This window comes from Phascolarctos cinereus, unplaced genomic scaffold (genome assembly GCF_003287225.1).
Source record: "Phascolarctos cinereus isolate Bilbo 61053 unplaced genomic scaffold, phaCin_HiC Scaffold_7;HRSCAF=346, whole genome shotgun sequence".
NCBI lineage: Eukaryota > Metazoa > Chordata > Mammalia > Diprotodontia > Phascolarctidae > Phascolarctos > Phascolarctos cinereus.
The window spans coordinates 28,526,252-28,544,117 of NW_027556180.1; the positions used below are offsets into that span (position 1 = coordinate 28,526,252).

The 17,866-nt window shown below is 41.2% G+C and overlaps 1 protein-coding gene across 1 annotated transcript in view; it reads left to right on the plus strand.

The window, feature by feature from the left end:
* SERPINI1 (serpin family I member 1) overlaps positions 1 to 17,866 on the plus strand; it is a 98,851-nt gene that overhangs the window by 57,130 nt on the left and 23,855 nt on the right. The window contains exons 2-5 of the mRNA XM_020980141.1: positions 4,288 to 4,554; positions 7,619 to 7,849; positions 10,682 to 10,876; positions 12,935 to 13,139. Coding sequence (XP_020835800.1) covers positions 4,305 to 4,554; positions 7,619 to 7,849; positions 10,682 to 10,876; positions 12,935 to 13,139 — 881 coding nt within the window. The 5' untranslated portion in view covers positions 4,288 to 4,304. The remainder of the gene's footprint in view (positions 1 to 4,287; positions 4,555 to 7,618; positions 7,850 to 10,681; positions 10,877 to 12,934; positions 13,140 to 17,866) is intronic.

Below are 17,866 nucleotides of genomic sequence, written 5' to 3' on the forward strand. Positions count from 1 at the left end.
ATTCTACATAGGAAGAGCTGGCAGTTCTGATAGGGAATGCTTACTTTTGCCCAAACCTCAACTAGATAACATTAGATAAAAGACATGAGCTTTAAGTCAATGAATCTGGCAGTTGGCTCATGACTGCTTTTTAACTGTGTGTTATCTAAATGGACAAGAAAACAAACAGACTGAGAAAGGCTGATACTCGGTCTTGAAAAGCAGACGTTCTTATGCTCAGGAATCTGAGAGTAGCACAGACTCTTCACAACAGAGGCAGAGGATCAGCATTGAAGTACCAGCTCTGCTCTATGCCGCCTCTGTGACCTTGGGCAAGTCACCGTACTTTTTCCAAGGCAGGTGCCACTTCTTTAAGTGGGGCAGTAGATTAGACAGTTTCTAGGATCCCTCCCAGCTCTGAATGTGTGATTCTGTGATACTGGCCTCTCCCCAGTTCCTTTCTTTGTTCACGTGGTTCCCTTGTCTAGAATGCTCTCTTGTCCATCCTCATCCATCCCCAAGTTTCATAGATTTTTTTTTTTTGCTAGGCAATGGGGTTAAGTGATGTGTCATAGATTTTAAAGAGATTGAAGGGACCTCAAAGTTCAGCTAGTCCAGCCCACCAACTCACAGCCCAAACAAGATCCCCTCTACAACATACTGACAAGTAGGCATCCAGTCTGTATTTCAAGAGCTTTAAAAGAATATTTAGTTCAAGAGATGGCTCCTCCAAGTAGGCTTTACCATTGGATTTTCAGTTTCCCTGCTTTGCATTTTTTTCAGCACTTAGGGAGGCAGTTTCTTTTAAGTAACCAAATACCTTTTCCCCCTTAACTCATTATTGGAGTTGAGTGTGTGAATGTGTAGTCATAGGGGAAGGGGAGAGGTAAGGGACACAGAGGGTGTTGATCAAGCCATCCTTGATCATTGTATACCAATGGATCTATAGAGAGCTGGTCTCAGAGTCAGAAGGATCTGAATTCGTCATTAAGCATTTATTAAGCCCCTACTGTGTACCAAGAACCGTGCTAAGCACTGAGGATACAAAGAAGGGCCAACAACAAACCAACCAATCAACTGTCCTTGTCCTCAAAGACCCCATGATCCAGTGCAGGAGACAATAAGCAAACCATTATGTACAAGCGAGCTATGTACAGGATACATAGGAAATGATTAACAGAGGAAAAGCACTAGAATCTGGAGAGACTGGCAAAAGCTTCCTCTAGGGGACAGGATTTAGTTGGGATTTGAAGGGAGTCAGGAGATAAAGATGATGATGAGAAAATCCATGCCTCGGGGACAGCCAGGGAAAATACTTGGAGTTAAGTGATGGAGAATTATTTGCGCAGCAGCCAGGAGGTTAATCTCACTAGAACAAAGAGCGTTTAAGGGGTTGTAGAATGGAAAGGGACTACGTTATGAGGGGCTTTGAATGCCAAACAGGTTTTTTATTTTATCTTGGAGGGGATGGGGGGATGGGGAGCCACTGGAGTTTATTGAATGGGGGGGGGTGACATGGGCAGTCCTGTGCTTTGGTGTCTGAATGGAGGATAGACTGGAGTGGGGCGAGACCTCAGGCAGGCAGACCAGCCAGCAGCCTGCTGCAGTAGTCTAGGTGTAGGCCATGTCTCTGAAACACCCCAGTGGCATGTTCATGGCTAATTCATTAATCTCTGAGTGCAGAATGGGGAACGGCTGCCTGGTTTGGAGTCCAGTATCGAGGTGCAGGCCCAGCTGTGCATGTGCTACTTGGGTGACATTAGGCAAGTCACCTGATGAGGGGATAGCACTAGTTTGATTCTCAGGTCCTTCCTAATGCTGATGCCCGTGCTATAAGATGTACAACTATGGAGGAAGTTTCCATAGTAGACATTGTCTAAACTGACAGAATCCCAGGTCCAGATCTCCCATTCCTGGAGAAAGAACTTCTTCAGTGGACTTGTGGTCCCAGCCACGTATCTTGTAACCCACCCGCGCTTGTCTGCCTGGGGCAGCTATTCTCCATGAGCTCTCTCCACAAGCCGTCCACCCACCTTGCTAGGCACCTTCCTCTAGATCCGTCAGTACTGAAGGATGCCAAAGGAGGGATGAACGTTTTTCTTCCCCACTCTCACACCATGACATGCGCACTGTCTTTTCCAACCATCCATCTCTCCCACGGCATCCTTTTTTGCTTCATCTCCTACACAGTCTCCGTAGGTATTGTACCTGCTCTTGCAATGGCACCAGCTCACTCCACTGGTATCTTTTGATGAGCAGTCATGTGACATTCCTTACCCGGTTGAGTTCCTATATTGAAAACCGTCAAGGGAAAGCAAAACTTGGAAATTCTCAAGCAGAAAGCTGAGATTTGTTGGGTCTTTATTACGCCTGTTTTTGTTTTGGCTTAAGCCTTTGGCAGATGTGAAGCCCTGAATATAAAAAAAGAAATAGAGAGGGCCTCCCCTGCCCCTTGTGTTGGGGAATAAAAGAATCACCGCATTTCCACTTGGTGCAGCTCATTTGAAATATACAGCCCCTGTATTAAGTGTGCACCTGCCCTGCTGAGCCACGGTGAATGTAGATGTTCCCTGCTAAGTGACCTTTTAAAAACTGCTTTACAAATTGCTTTGGAGTGTGCTGGTGGCAAGAGGTTAAAAAGAGCTGTGGATCAAACCCATTGCATGGGAAGGAAGCGGGTTATAATTACACACACGCACGCACACACGCACACACACACACACACACACACACACACACACAGACTTCCTAGAACAAAGGGGAAAACCTGAGGCTCCGGTGACAGTAGCCTAGGACTGAGGGGAAAAGCCAAAAAGAAAGCCATCCTCTTATCTGTGGGTGCCTGTTAAGTACGGTTTCCCAGGTTTATTCAAGGTGGACACAGCATTACTGATCTTGATGTTTTAGTACGTATATTCTGCTTACACCCGCCATGTTTTGGAGTCAGGAGAGAAACAGGTTCAAATCCTGCTTATGATACGAGTTCAGTTGATTGTCAGCCTTTCCCCTTGGTGATCAGGAACAAGTCACAACCTCTTGGAGCCTTACTTTATTATCTATAAAATGGGGATATTAATACCTTCAGTGTCTGCTTCAGGGTTGTTGTGAGGCTCAGATGAGATCTAGAGTTGGAAGTGGACGTGAGTCCTGTGACTTAATTTGTTAGGAGACTCTCTGTTCTGCCTCTTGGTGCATGGGAGAGTAACTTGGGGAACTGAGAGGATGCTCAGGGCCATCCAGCTTGTATGTTTCAAAGGCAGGACTTGAACCCAGAGGAGTTCTCTGCCATAGGTCATGCTATTTCTTACTGAAGGAACTGATGTTAATAAAGGGCTCCTCAAACGTTGACGAGCTTTGTAAATGGCATCCGTGTTCTGGCGGCCATTGCCATCTCCTCTCCCTGAGCAGCTTTGTAGAAATGGGGATGAGCTAGGATGCTCTGGAATCCCAGAGGATTTGTGGAGAAGCTATTACTGCTTGTAATTGCCTTCACTAATTCTAGCCATGACTGGCTTGGTTTTCAAAAAGGATCCTGCATCCTCCCCTTTTAAAAAGGCTTTTATCTTAGTAATGGTTGATCCTCCTGAAGTCACATAAGTGCTGCATTTTGAAATCATCCTTAATGAGAATTCTGGAGACCAAGGAAATGAAAGTGGCAACAGATGCTAAAGGGAATAATTGTAAAGAGAATGCCTTTCTGTGTCAGGCTGAGGCAAATGAGTGACCACGGGCATTTTGTTGCAGGTGGCTAATAAGTGGTAGGGGAAGGACAGTGACCCAGAAGCTTGTTTCACCTGGGCCTTGGTTCCTACCTTCACTTCAATGTGAGGCTTCCATGTTTGGCTAGTAGATTTTCTTTTAGCAGAGATCCTGATGTAAGTTTTATAGACAGGCTTATGAAGACTCTTCTAACCCTAAGTCAGGTCTGTGACCACAGACCAGCACCGAGCAAGCAGCAGTTAGAAGAGTAGATTTAAACTCAGTCTGGGAACATTCCCCTGGCTTTTGTTGGCTTCCTGGTTAGGGGTGGTAGCTCATAGCCTCAGTGGTTATGTGTGAAAAGAGCTCAGCCTGTCCTTGTGAGGCAAGGATTGGCTGTCTCTCTACATAGTAATTGTTTTCCTCAGAAGGTTCACTCAGTTTCTTAATTGTTGGTTTTCATTGCCTCATCTCTCACTACCAGTACGTAGTAAGTGCTTAGTAAATCATCTATCTGTCTGTCTGTCTGTCTGTCTTTCTATTATTATCCCCCCTCCATTTATTTGAGTCTGATTCACATGACTAATATCCTCGTACTTTGTTTTTCAGACGGAAACCTTGGAAACATGACTTTCTTTGGCCTCGTGGCTCTGCTTGTTCTGCCAAGTACAGCTCTTTGCACCAGTTTTCCTGATGAAACCATTGCAGAATTGTCTGTGAATGTGTATAATCATCTACGGGCCACTGGGGAAGATGAAAATATTCTGTTCTGTCCTTTGAGTATCGCTATTGCCATGGGAATGGTGGAACTGGGGGCGCATGGATCCACCCTGAAAGAAATACGTCATTCCATGGGATATGAAGGCTTAAAGGATGGTAAGCATGTTCAGTGATGTTTGTTCCACGTAGATCAAAGAATTAGGATGACATCATCTCCGGAGCTGGAAAGGCACTCATACTCTCTCTCGTCCAATCTATGTCTGAACAGGAACCCCTTTTATAGCATATCTTGTCTGAAGATTTCCAATGGGAGGGAACCGTGCACTCCACTTTTGCATAGCTCTAACTACCAGGCAGGGTTCTTTATTTGGAATCGGATTTTAGATTTCCATCTGTTTCTCTTAGTTCTGCCTCATCGGGCCAGGCTGATCAACTATGGTTCTATCACTTTAATAATAGTAATAGTAGCAGCAGCAGCAGCAGTAGTAATAGTAATAGTTGTGTGTGTGTGTGTGTGTGTGTGTGTGTGTGTGTGTATGAATGTAGCAATCTCGTTGTTGATATTGTAGCTAGAACAGGTGTATAAGGATCCAAGAAGGAGAGCTGACCTCTCCTCTGACTTAATCATCTAAACCAAGTCACTTTGTGAAACTTGAGTTTTTTATCTGAAAAAATAGACATTTTCCTCCTTTCCCATGGGAATATGAATATTTTATCTCTTAGTTACTCCTGTATTCCAGATACAGTTATCTGTAGTGCAGTTAAGTCACAAAAATCTCAAAATCTTGCATCACGACCGGTTGCTGGGTGTTCTGATTGGTCACATCTCTAAATTTATCACAGGACCTTAGATGCAGAGCTGGCAGGGAGCTTAGACACTATCTGGTTCAAATTTTTCATTGTACGGATGAGGAACTGAGGGCCAAGGAGGTTGGGACTATCTGAAGTCATAGAAAAAGGGAAAGATCAAGAGTTGAACCCAGGTCTTTTGACAGCAATTATAGTACTTTTCCCACTGTACTACTTTGCTCATCCTAATGCACACAAGAAACTTTGAGCTAATGTAAAAGTATTTGACTTTAATAAAAATATTTTGATCTTGGTTACATATTCAACTTTAATGAAACTAACAAGTGTGGACATTTTTTATTTGCAAGAGAGAGCAGTAGGTGGTATGCCATAGAAGTTACAAAAATAGTCATATGCTTTGACCAAATAATTACAGTCTTGAGATTATGCCCCTAGAGAATGTGTGTTATCAAAAAGAAGGGGGGGGAAAAGCAATCTGTTCAGAGGTTTTCTTAGCAGAATGGTCTGTTTTCGTAAGAGCAGGCTAAATGTCTATCATTGTGAATATATGACTGAATAAACTGTGGTAAACTTAATGTCATTATAGAATTTGATAAAATTATAGTATTTAAAGAAATTAAGGCAGCAGGTAGGATGAGTACAAGTAGATCTGAAAAGACCTTTAGGAAATAAAGATCTGTCCCACAGTGGGAGAAGTCAGACCCTAAAAGACCAGAATATATACACTAAGTTCTGAGAAGAAAAAGAGGCAGAGAAGCCTTTTGGAAAGGCCTTTGGAGAGAAGGACGTCCTAAAAAATTGGTGTGGTATTTCATATCTTGAAATAGTTATTTAAACGTATGTAAATAGTTGCAAAACAATTTTAAAGTGTTATATTGATGCTTTGTATAGTTTATTTTTAAAAAGTTGTATTTTTAAATATAAGAGATTTCTAGAGTTGAAACTGGTGGCCATGTAGAAAGATGGCTGTGCTAATAAGATGACAGAAAATGGAGTAAAAAGAAGGGTCTTTTCTAGTTGTAAATCTTGTAATCCTAGAAGGAGGATGTCAGTGAAGGAGACAGGTATGGGTGTTCTCTACTTGAACAGAGAAAAATGTGGATTCATCCTTAGAATCAACTTCAGTGAAATTAAAGAGATTCTTAATGTTTCCCACTGTCTCTAGTTCATCAACTACTTAATTAGCTAGGTATAGGCTAATAAAACAGCCTCACCAAATGACCACACAATCTGGAATAGATCACATAACTTCCTCAAGACCCTCATTTCCTCCATCTATTAAAAAAATGGTTGAATTAGACCTTGTAGTTTCTTTAGAGTGTATGATATTATTAAGAGACTTCTAATTAAACGTAAAAGGAATCTATGTGACTTAACTTTCTAACTAATCAAAGGTAATCCTCATGTTTGAGAGTCAGTTTCGTTGGATCAGTAGAATTAGTTTGGCCCTCCCATGTATCTTTAAAATGAGGAGGTTAGTATGGAGATACCTCCTCCCTTTTCAGTTCTACATCGACAATCCATCTTCCTTTCCTTCTACCCTTGTCTTTTTGTCGTCCTTCTGAAATGGAAGAACTAGTGGTATGGGGAAAAGGTGAGAAGGATGTTTTGCCACCCCTCACACCTCCACCCCCCAACTACCAGTCTTTCAAGTTCAGACCTAGTTATGTCCTCAGTCCCCAACCCATATCCTCACCTACCCATATTGTCACCTTTCTCACCAGTTCCCTTGGTGCCCTTCCACCAATCTAGACCTAGTTCCTGTGCTGCTACCTGAGAAAGTCTGGCATAGATTTAGAGCTGATGAAAGAGACCTTGGAGGTCATCTGGACAAACCTAATTTTTCACATGAGCAAGCTGAGGCCTAGAATTTGCCTCAGTTCAACTTTTTGTTGATGCACATATTTCTTTGACATCTACATGCACCTTTTTCTTCAGAAGGGGTATTGGATTGGGGGTCTGAAGACCTGGGTTCAGATCCCATGTCTGCTTTTTCCTAACCCAGGCACAGACCGTTACCAAGTCATTTAACTTTTCTGGGCCTTAGTTTCCCCGGATGGAAAATGAAGGGGTTGGACGCCATAACTTCTGAGGATCTTTCCCACTCTAAATCAAAAATCATATGCATACATGATCTCCAAGGCCACATGTTTATTGTTCTGCCATCTACTTTCAGAAAGCAAACTGTTGGTAAATTAGAAAGTGCCTGTATGGTAAGACCCTGCTGCAATTATGATGCCAGATAAGCTAAGTTCTGTCAGGATTTTAACCAATGTTGCTATCTTTGTAGGGACATAATTAGACCTATGGTGTATCTGAATCATGTAACAATGAGCTGGGTAATTTCTCTTCTACCTTTTTGCACTGAGTTTAATGCAATTTAAAAAACTTCTCCTTTGACCACTTTCAGGGGAAGAATTTTCCTTCTTGAGGAATCTCTCTGACATGATAACCACCGAGGAGAACCAGTATGTGATGAAAATGGCCAACTCCCTCTTTGTGCAAAATGGATTCCATGTCAACGAAAAGTTCTTGCAGATGATGAAAAAGTATTTTCAAGCTGAAATTGATCATGTAGATTTCAGTCAAAATGAGGCTGTAGCCAGTTACATCAACAAGTGGGTGGAGAACCACACTGACAGTATGTTTTTCTCTTCTTTTCTTTACCTGTTGGCCTTTATTGGAAAATAGTTTGTGTTAGAAATAATTCATGTGTCTAACTTTTGTGGACAGATCCAGACAAAGGAAAAAATCCAAGTGTTGCCCTGGATTACATCTGCTCCCTTCAGAATGTAAAATGGCAAATAGTTGGGATATCTGAGAATTCCATTGAGTGAATGGTGAAAATCAGTAATCAGGCATTCCATGTAAATTATCCCTTAAGAAAGAACTTGTCCCTCTACCATTTTGCCTCTGATTCATTGTCTGAAAATTTGTGCTGTTCTGATATTGAAAATCGGTGGATTTCTTAACTAGTGGCTCGTTTATCTCTCTCTCTCTCTCTCTCTGTCTCTGTCTCTTTCTCTCTCTGTGCATATGTGTGTGTGTGTGTGTGTGTGTCTCTGCCTCTCTCTTGGAAAATAGAAATTAAAAGAATTTAGAGAGGATTCTTGGAGTAATGTAGTTGTCTTCTAGAAGTGTGGTATCAAGCTCAAATAGAAACAGGAGTCACTAAACCATATGTGAGGATCTCTGCAGACCATATATGGATTTAGTTTTAAAATGTAATATTTTCTATGTTTTAACATAAATTTCATCTTGTTAAATATTTCGCAATTACATTTTAATCTGGTTTGACCTATACTTGACAGTATAGATAGTCACAAATTTAGAGTAAGTTACCTTAAGTAAAAAGGAAAAAGAAATTTAATTAGGCTATAAGGTCCTTGAGGGCAGAGCCCTCAAAGAACAAGGCTTTGCACTTATTTGGGGATGGAGAGTGAGTGGGATAGAGACCACCTACCCAAATAAAAATTCAGAGGTTTCTCTCAGTAGAAACTGAAGTTTTAACAGCAAGTCTCGCATGAGAATTGGGCATCACCTACCCAGGGTGGACTGGAGTAGGGAGGCAAGATAACAGGCGGCAAACAACTCTAAGAAATCCCCCCACCCACTTGTTTACCTCAATCTCTTTATCCTCGTTGGTTAAGGTAAGAGACTTTACATTCTACCCAGCAACTAAGAGATACATTTTACCCAAAACAAGCTTGGGAGCTAGAAGATTGCCTTATCTGGCAAAGATAAAGCTGGGGTGGTGGTTACAAAACAAGGGAGGGGGTGGGCAACAGATTTATGAACCAATCCCATGATTTACAGGAAACTTAGGCCCAGCTAATGCTAAAGCCTTAACTAAATTTTGGGGCATAGCTTCCATTTCATATGAGAAACCTTCACTTGTCCCACACAGAGAGGGTGGGAATAGATATATGATATCATTAGAATAGGCAGTTCCCAGTGAGGAAACTCCTCCCACTAGGTGCCCATTGGCAAGTGCCTTTTTAGACAGATATATGGTCTACAGACTGACCAAATGAGTGGCGTGGATCACCCAGTTAGAATGTGTCAGGGTGGCACTTGAATATGAGCCTTCCTCCTCACTGTCTATCGCATCATACTACCTTTCTTGCATATAGTATGTACTTAATAAATATTTAACTCAATTCAGTTTTTAAGTTGAAAGAAAAGAAATATTGTGAGCGTAACCTCAAATGGCGTGGATTTATACACACACACACATATATATATATATACACATGTACACACACACGCACATATATATACACACACATATATATATATACACATGTACACACACATACACATAAAATCTTCACTTTTCAAACAAATGTTCAATTTTTTTCTCTCTTTAAAAGCCAAATGAATTTAAATTAGATAACAAACCTGATGCCACAATGAGAGGCTTTATTTAAGCAGATGATAGCAGTCAAATAAGGAGGAAATTACCATAACATTATGTATACTGCACTTCCTGAAATAATAGTTTTAATATTGCCTGAATATAGTAATTTTTATCCCACGGGGACATTCTGTGGTATGAAGGAAATCTGAAAAGAAAACCTATCATTTATAAAACACTGAGTCACACTCTTCTGTCAGAAGGGTTATTATTGATACAATTTGTGAGGGTCTAAAACAAGCTTCTGCTCCACGTTGAAACATAGAAGCCAAATTGCATTCCTTTCACTCCGTCCCTCCCCCCCCGCCCGCCATTCATTGAGTAAATCAAGAGTAGGAAATCCATGAGAAATGAGTCTAGTTATTGGGAATTTTTTTTGTCTATAAACTTTTGTGGAAGGGGCCTACTTTTTTTTTTGTAGCTGCTTCAGGCCCAAGCACAGTATTGTCAGTTTGGGGAAAGTGTTTCTGGAGGCCACAGCCAGACCAGCCTTGGCCAAAGGAAAGCCAGTCATGATTCAGTACTGCAGTGGAGCTAGAGTCACATCACTATGGGCATTTGTTCCAGCAAAACAGACGCCAAGCTATCCAAGCCTGCCCTTCCTGTGATACTTTTGTCTGCATACATGATTATGGAGAAACACATTTACATTATGTCTCATACACCTGTTTATTTTAATCTAATTAAAACCAATTTCATTTATTTTGGGAGCTACTTCTCTAGTATACTCTAGAAAAGTTCTAATGGGAAAGGATTTGTGTCCTTTTATTAATGTTTTTAGTAATTATGCAACAGAATGTTATTAGTATGAACAAGGTCATGGAATCAAACGTCTTTGGTGTCTTTCTTAAGTTTTCTTTCTTAAGAATTCTTAAAACTGAACATTGATTTCAACAGTATACCTTCAAAAAGGAAAAGTGAGCATTTGTTTTCATGTTTACTTTGTGGGTAGAACTTTCTCCTACCTCTCCCAAGTCCCTTCATTCTCCTGTAGATTTCCCCTCTGCTCCCAGCTGTTCACTCATTCCTTTCTTCTGCTCATTTCTACGTCATCAGGTCTAGTGAAGGATTTGGTTTTAGCAAGAGACTTCAGTGCTTTGACTCAGCTGGCCCTCGTCAATGCTGTCTACTTTAAAGGGAACTGGAAGTCACAATTTAGGCCTGAAAACACAAGAACCTTCTCTTTCACGAAAGATGATGAAAGCGAGGCTCAGATTCCAATGATGTACCAACAGGGAGAGTTTTACTATGGTAAGTAGAGACCTCAGTGTGGATCCCTTGCCAGGTGGCCGTCCACTGTGTACCTTAGTGATACGCTAAGAGCTTCTGGGACGCCAATATTCAAAGGGCTCCATGATCTCCTCAGTGTACGTGCTGCCTCCAGCAACTCATCCAAACTTGCTTTGATCCTAGGAGACTTTTTTCCATGTCCTCCCCTACATTTTTCATAGGACTATCTCCAACATGCTGGGGCTTCCTCAGTCTCTTGACATTTTCTGAATACCAATAGAACCTGTGGACTGTACATTGAAATTTTTTTCTCTCAATGTATGACTAGTCCAATAGATTTCTATGTAAAACTGCCCAAAAAGCTTGGGATACAATTCAGCTGTCTTAGTCTTGTTTGAAAAGGCTTCTTATCTTTAAATTGGATACTTGGAGGGTGAGGACTTTCCTATGTGTCATGCACTCACAAGAGGGCACTTGGAGAGACAGTTTCTCAGTTGAGATTTCTTTTGGAGGAGTTGGAACTCTTGATGACAAAAAAGTGCTTTGCCTTTTGTTTATTTTTCAGTGAACCATTTAGATTACCTAGCCTTTGTTCTAAAATGATTTAGAAGTCTGGTGTATTCTTGCTCCCAGCAATAGATGGCATTGTGTTGGAATTTTTAAAAGATTCATCAGTCAATAAATATTTAACCTCCTTCCATGTGTCAGGCATTGTGCTAAGTGCTGAGGATGCAAAAAGAGGCAGAAGCAGTCCCTGCCCTCAAGGACCTTACAGTCTCATGGTATGCGTGTAGAGTATAGTACCATGTAGATGAGAATGAACAATTGATTCTACCTAAATTTGAATGAGGCCAAGAGGTTTTTAAACTAAACCGTTGGTCAAGGATGAAAGAGTAAACTCTGCTTTGAGAAAGAGAGAATTAAATGGTTAGTGTGAGTTTTGGATAGCTCATCTCTTGTGACTGGCCAAGAAGAGAAACAAAAAACCTGTAAACGGTCACTTCAGAATCATTAGTTACACTCTGGACCATTGTCATAGAGTAGTGTTGGAACCAGTCCATTTAAAGAGTGGGCTGCTTTGTTTGCCTTCAGCGGCCAAGTCCATTTGAAATTGTAACACTTGTTTGGAAAACATCTCTCTTCCTTTGGCCAGATCAGCCTGGGCCGAAAAGGCTAGTTTCCTAATTTAGATGTCTTAATCATGCCAAACGTGGCAGGTAACACCTTGAGTACAGTGTAGCTACGCAGAAGGCAACATGGTGCAATGAAAAGAGTGCTGAATTTATAGTCAGAGGACCTGGGTTTGAACCCCAGCTCTGCCACTTTTAGCTGTTTGACCTTGGGGAAGTCCCTTCACCAATCTGGCCTTTGTATCATTCAGTCATGTCTGACTCTTTGTGACCTCATTTGAAGTTTTCTTGGCAATGATACTTCTCTAGCTCATTTTACAGATATGGAAACTGAGGCAAACAGGGTAAAGTGACTTGCCCGGGGTCACACAGCTAGTAAGTGTCTGAGGCCAGATTTGAACTCAGGTCTTCCTGACTCTAGGCCTGGCGCTTTATCCTGTGCCACCTAGCTGCCTTTAATCTGGGATTGTTTCTTCATCTTTCAAATAATGGGGCAAGACTAGATGACTTCTAACGCTCCCTTTCAGCTCTACAGCTGTGTTCTGTGACCTCTCTGGGCTCTTGTTATTGTAGAATCATCAGTTTATCCACTTTTTGAAGTGTCTTCTTTTATCTGTAAGGCTAATTGACATTTTTTCTCCAGGGAAGTTTTGTTCATTATCATGATGACATTCACTCAATGCCTCATTTTGTACATAATTTCACATTTTATAGTAAATCGTAGTCAATAAAACAGTGGTTGGAACGCTGGGTGGGGGAGACTTTGTTTAGAGCAAAGTAATGCAAACAAATACTTGAGTGCCCTTGAATGAGTCCCAGTTCCCAATAAGCCCTTTTTTGGGTAGCCTTGTTTTCAGATTTGAAAGAAGATACGGAGTAGATCCAAGAAGCTTGGTTTGCTGTGCTCCATTTAACTTGTTTTTCTGTGGCCTTTCATTCTTTTTTGTAGGGGAATTTAGCGATGGCTCCAATGAGGCAGGTGGCATCTATCAGGTTTTGGAAATACCCTACGAAGGGGATGAAATAAGCATGATGCTTGTTCTGTCCCGACAAGAGGTCCCACTGGTCACCCTGGAGCCATTGGTGAAGCCTCAGCTGATTGAAGAATGGGCCAACTCTGTGAAGAAGCAGAAAGTGGAAGTGTATCTACCAAGGTGAGACTGCCAAGGGCTTTGGGTGGCTGTTTCAGTTCTTCTTGTGGCCCTCCTCACAATGGGCTTGGCACGAGGTGCAAAGAACAGCATCAGCTCTGCCTTCAAGAAGCTTGCCATTAGACTGTAAGCTCCCAGGACTTTCTTTGTATTCCCAGTGCTAAGTAGAGTGTTTCCCCTGTAGTAGATGCCTTAATAAATGTTTTTTGACTGACTGACCTACTGGAGGATAGAAATTTACATTAGAATGTAAGTTCCTTGAGGGCAGGAATTGTCTTCCTTTCCTTCTTTCTTTTTCTCCCTCTTCCCCCCCTTCCCTCCCTCCCTTCTTTTTCTTTCTTCCCCTTCCTTCTCTCCCTCCTTTCCTTTCCTTTCCTTCCCTCCTTCCTTCCTTGTTTCCTTCCTCCCTTCCTCCCTTCCTCCTTCCTTCCTTCCTTCTTCCTTCCTTCCTTCCTTCCTTGCTTCCTTCCTTCCTTCCTTCCTTCCTTCCTTCCTTCCTTCCTTCCTTTCTTCCTTCCTTCCTTCTTTCCTTCCTTCCTTCCTTCCTTCCTTCTTCCTTCCTTCCTTCCTTCCTTGGCACTTAGGTAGGAGAGTGGATAGAATGCCGGGCTTGAAGTCAGAAAGACTCATCTTCCTGAGTTTAAATTCAGCCTCAGACATTTCCTAGCTGTGTGACCCTGGGCAAGTCACCTACCTGTTTGCCTCACTTAGATTATCTATAAAATGAGCTGGAGAAGGAAATGGTCAACCACTCCAGTATCTTTGTCAAGAAAACCTCAAATGGCATCATGAAGAGTCAGAGATGACTGAACAGCAACTGCCTGGCATGGAGTAAGCATTAAATAAATGTTTGCTTCCTCACTCCCTCCCCTGGTCTATTATGATGAGCTTCTCTTACATTTGAAAAAAAATGTCCATGGATATGCCCACAGGATAGTAATTATTCTGTTGTCTCCTTGGACTGAGAAGATACGTAATGACAGAAAGCTACAGTGGATTTAGCAATGCATTTAAATGAAATTGGACTTTAATTAAACAGTGTCTACGTTTCAAAAAATAGCAATAGATAGTGTGTGAGACATATTCAGTCTACAGAATGCATTTGTGCTCTTTATTGATTCGGATACCTAGCATTTATATAGCACTTTAAGCTTAGCAAAATGTTTTACACGTAAGTTATTTGATAACCCTGAGAGGTAGATACTATTATTATCCCTGTTTTACAGATGAAGAAACTAAGGCAAACACAGATTAAGTGACTTGTTCAGCTAGTGGGGGTCTGAGGCAGGATTTGAATTCCTGATATTCCTGGTTCCAGGTCTAACACTTAAGCAAGTAGCTACCTGAAATCAGATCCAAACCACTTTGCCAAACTGTTGCAGCCCACAAATGGTAAACTACTTACTATCTTAGGGCCCTTTAATTCTCCACTTTACCCTTTTTAAATTTTTTTTATTTTTTTAGTGAGGCAGTTGGGTTTAAGTGACTTGCCCAAAGTCACACAGCTAGGAAGTATTATGTCTCTGAGGCTGGATTTGAACTCAGGTCCTCCTGAACTCCAGGGCCGGTGCTCTATCCACTGAGCCACCTAGCTGCCCCACCACTTTACCCTTAAGAGTTAAACTTAGGGGTCTCTAAGCTAGGAAGTACAGACATGAATATATGTAGGAAAAATGCACAAGTTGAGAAAACAGGTACTCATTTTATATTTTCAATTAATGGTATGTTTAATACTAGCAATAAGTGTGGATAAACATATAAAAGATGTAATTGCGCTGAAAGGCCAAAAGGTCTTGTTGTGATTTTATACCAATTGTTAATTCCATAAATTTTTAAAGCCATATTTCTTGTAGATAAAATGCTGTTTCTTTAGAATCTTAATTGATAGCTAGCTTTTGCTAATTCAGAGACGTATGAGATGCTGTAACAGTGTCTTGTACTTAGCAGGTACTCAATGAATATTAGTAGAATGAGTCAGTCAAGTCAATGAACATATATGAAGCACCTGCTGTATACAGCCAGGCATTGTACTAAGCATTGGACATATAAAGAAAGGTAAAAAGACAGTCCCTGCTCTCTAGGACCTCACAGTCTAATGAGGAAGACAACATATAAACACGTATCTCATAGATGTATATACCCATAGATGTATATGTACATGTATCTATGTATATACATATATGTGCACATGTACACACATACATATAAAATAAATTGGAAATAATCAACAGAGGGAGCTTCCTAGCATGACAGGAGTTTGGAAAGTCAGGTGAACTTTTTTTTTGGACAATTTGTACAGCTTTTGTACAAAATCAAAGATTGTTATGTCCCCAAATTGCAAATTTAGTTAAATGGTCTCAGAAGCTTTCTAGTTGGCTGTACAGGAATGTCTTCAGCCTTCGTCTGAAGGCTTCTACCTCCCAAGTCAGCCCATTATACTTTTGAAGGGAAGTCCTTCTTTAAACAGACAACAGATCTTTTCTGCACCTTCTCCCCATTTCTTCCTTGTTTTACTGTCTAGGGCCAAGCAGAACAAGTCCAATCCCTTTTCTATGAGTAAGTCCTTCACATATTTGCATGCAGCCATCAGCCCTTCCCACTCCCCCCCAGATCTTTTCTAGACCAGACTTTTCCAGGCTTTTTGAATAATCATCAAATGGTGTCCTGGTGGGTTTCCACCCTAGTTGTCACATTCTCCGGGTTATTAAAGTTCCTCATGAAATGTGGTAGCTAGAGCTGAACCTTCCAGAGGTAAGCAGACCACGACAGAAGACAATAGGATTACCACCACCTACCTCGTTTCTAGGTGTCTATTCTGCATCTGGGCTAATGCATCAGTCAGAGATTGACCAGTAATGCATTTAATAAACCATATATTCAAATACCCTCAGTAAAAGCAGTTTTCAAGGCGATTAAAAAGAAATCCAGGAAGATCAAAGCAGATGAAAGTCTCTAGCAAGAAGGTTAAAAGAAGTCAGTTAACTAATATTTATTAAGCCCCTGCTGTGTGCCAGTCATTGTGTGAAGTGGTCATCAGGGAGACTCCCCAGGTCTCAGGAACTCTCCTCCAAAGTCCTAAAAACTGCTTTCATATTCTTCTGTCCCAAAGGAAGCTGGGTTCCACATCAGTCCACCTACGAGCAAGGTTAACCCCAGCCTCCCCAGATCTGCTTCCATGCTCATACCCTTCCTAGCCAATATAATGGCTGCATGTGGGTGTAGCCCATGCCTCCCCTCTCCTGCCTGCTTCTCAGCCCACAGCTCTCCACCCCCTGACCTCTGCTCACTGATAAAGTCATCTTCCTAGCACAGTACAGCCCCACCTTCATCTTTGCTGCCACACTGGACTCTGTGCTCCTCCTAATGGAGCGGTAGGCCATGTCACTTTCCATGTTCTCTTGACATCTGTTGAATTTGCAATCCACTAAAACCCCTATCTTTTTCAGACAGATTTGTCCAGCAGTGCTTCCACTACCCTATCCTTGAGAAGTTAATTTAAAAAAAAAAAACACCTCAATGACAGAGCTTTACATTTAGCCTTATGGAAAGTCTAGACAAATACAAAATTTATCTCATTTAATTTAGTCCATCATTTCTGCCTATTGAGATCTTTTTGGTTCTAGACTCTTAGCATGCTAAGTATCTTATCCCAGCTGTTTTTTATAAGGGCTGACAGAATTTTCTTCACTAGTGTCCTCAGCAGTGTTTTTGTATGATGACCACTTGTAATAGCAACAACAGCTATTGCTTACTATTACCAGGCACTGTTCTGAGTGCTTTACAATGATCTCATTTGATTCTCGTAGCAATCCTGAAAGATAGGTGCTAGTATTATCCCTATTTTTACAGATAAGGAAACTGAGGCAGAGGTTAAGTGATATGCCCATAGTCACACAGCTACTAAGTATCTAAGACTGGATTTGCACTCAGGTCTTCCTGGCTGCAGGCCTGGCACTTCATCTGTGCACCAAATGTATCCTCAGAGAGAGAATGGCTTTCCATCTTTCCAGTTGGGTATTGTCATGTGAAAACAATTAGCCACAAAATATTTGATTTTTATAGATCATTTATCTTGAAAAGTAATGCATTTGACCGTAGAGCATTAGTAATTAATCTTATATAACTATATAAATGTACTGATAGGTCTCATTTTGTTCAGGTCCATGTCAAATTCAAAATGAGCTAAACTATTAAAATAATGATTAGAATACATTGTGGTTTTTTTTCTCCTCCCTTTCTTTTCTCTTTCTCCCTCTTTCTCCTTGCTCTGTCCTTGTTTCTCCCTTTTTTTCTCCCTCCCTCAGTCCCTTACCCATTTCACCCTCTTTCTCTCTTTTTCCTCCCCTTTTCTCTCTTTCTTTCTTCTAACATGAAAGAATTTGATTAGATTTGATAATACTTCTCTTGCTTCCCTGGAATACCAAGGGACAGTGACAATAGCTTCACGTGCTCAGTGCCTATTAGGATTTAGAGGCAGGAGATGAGATTTTATCGGTGCGCTAAGTAAATGCTTCATAAATATTTTATATTCTGACCAAACATGTTCACCAGGAAATGTAACCTACAGGCCCTGTCCACTGAGAAATGAAAGGCTCTAGCAGAAAGAAGAAAATTAAGTTTTCATTTTCTGAAAGATTCGATCCAATTACAAAGTGGACAGTTTCATTTCCTCGTTTGTATTAGTCCTTGAGTTACTAAACAAGGCAGGGTTAATCATACTTTTCCCATTT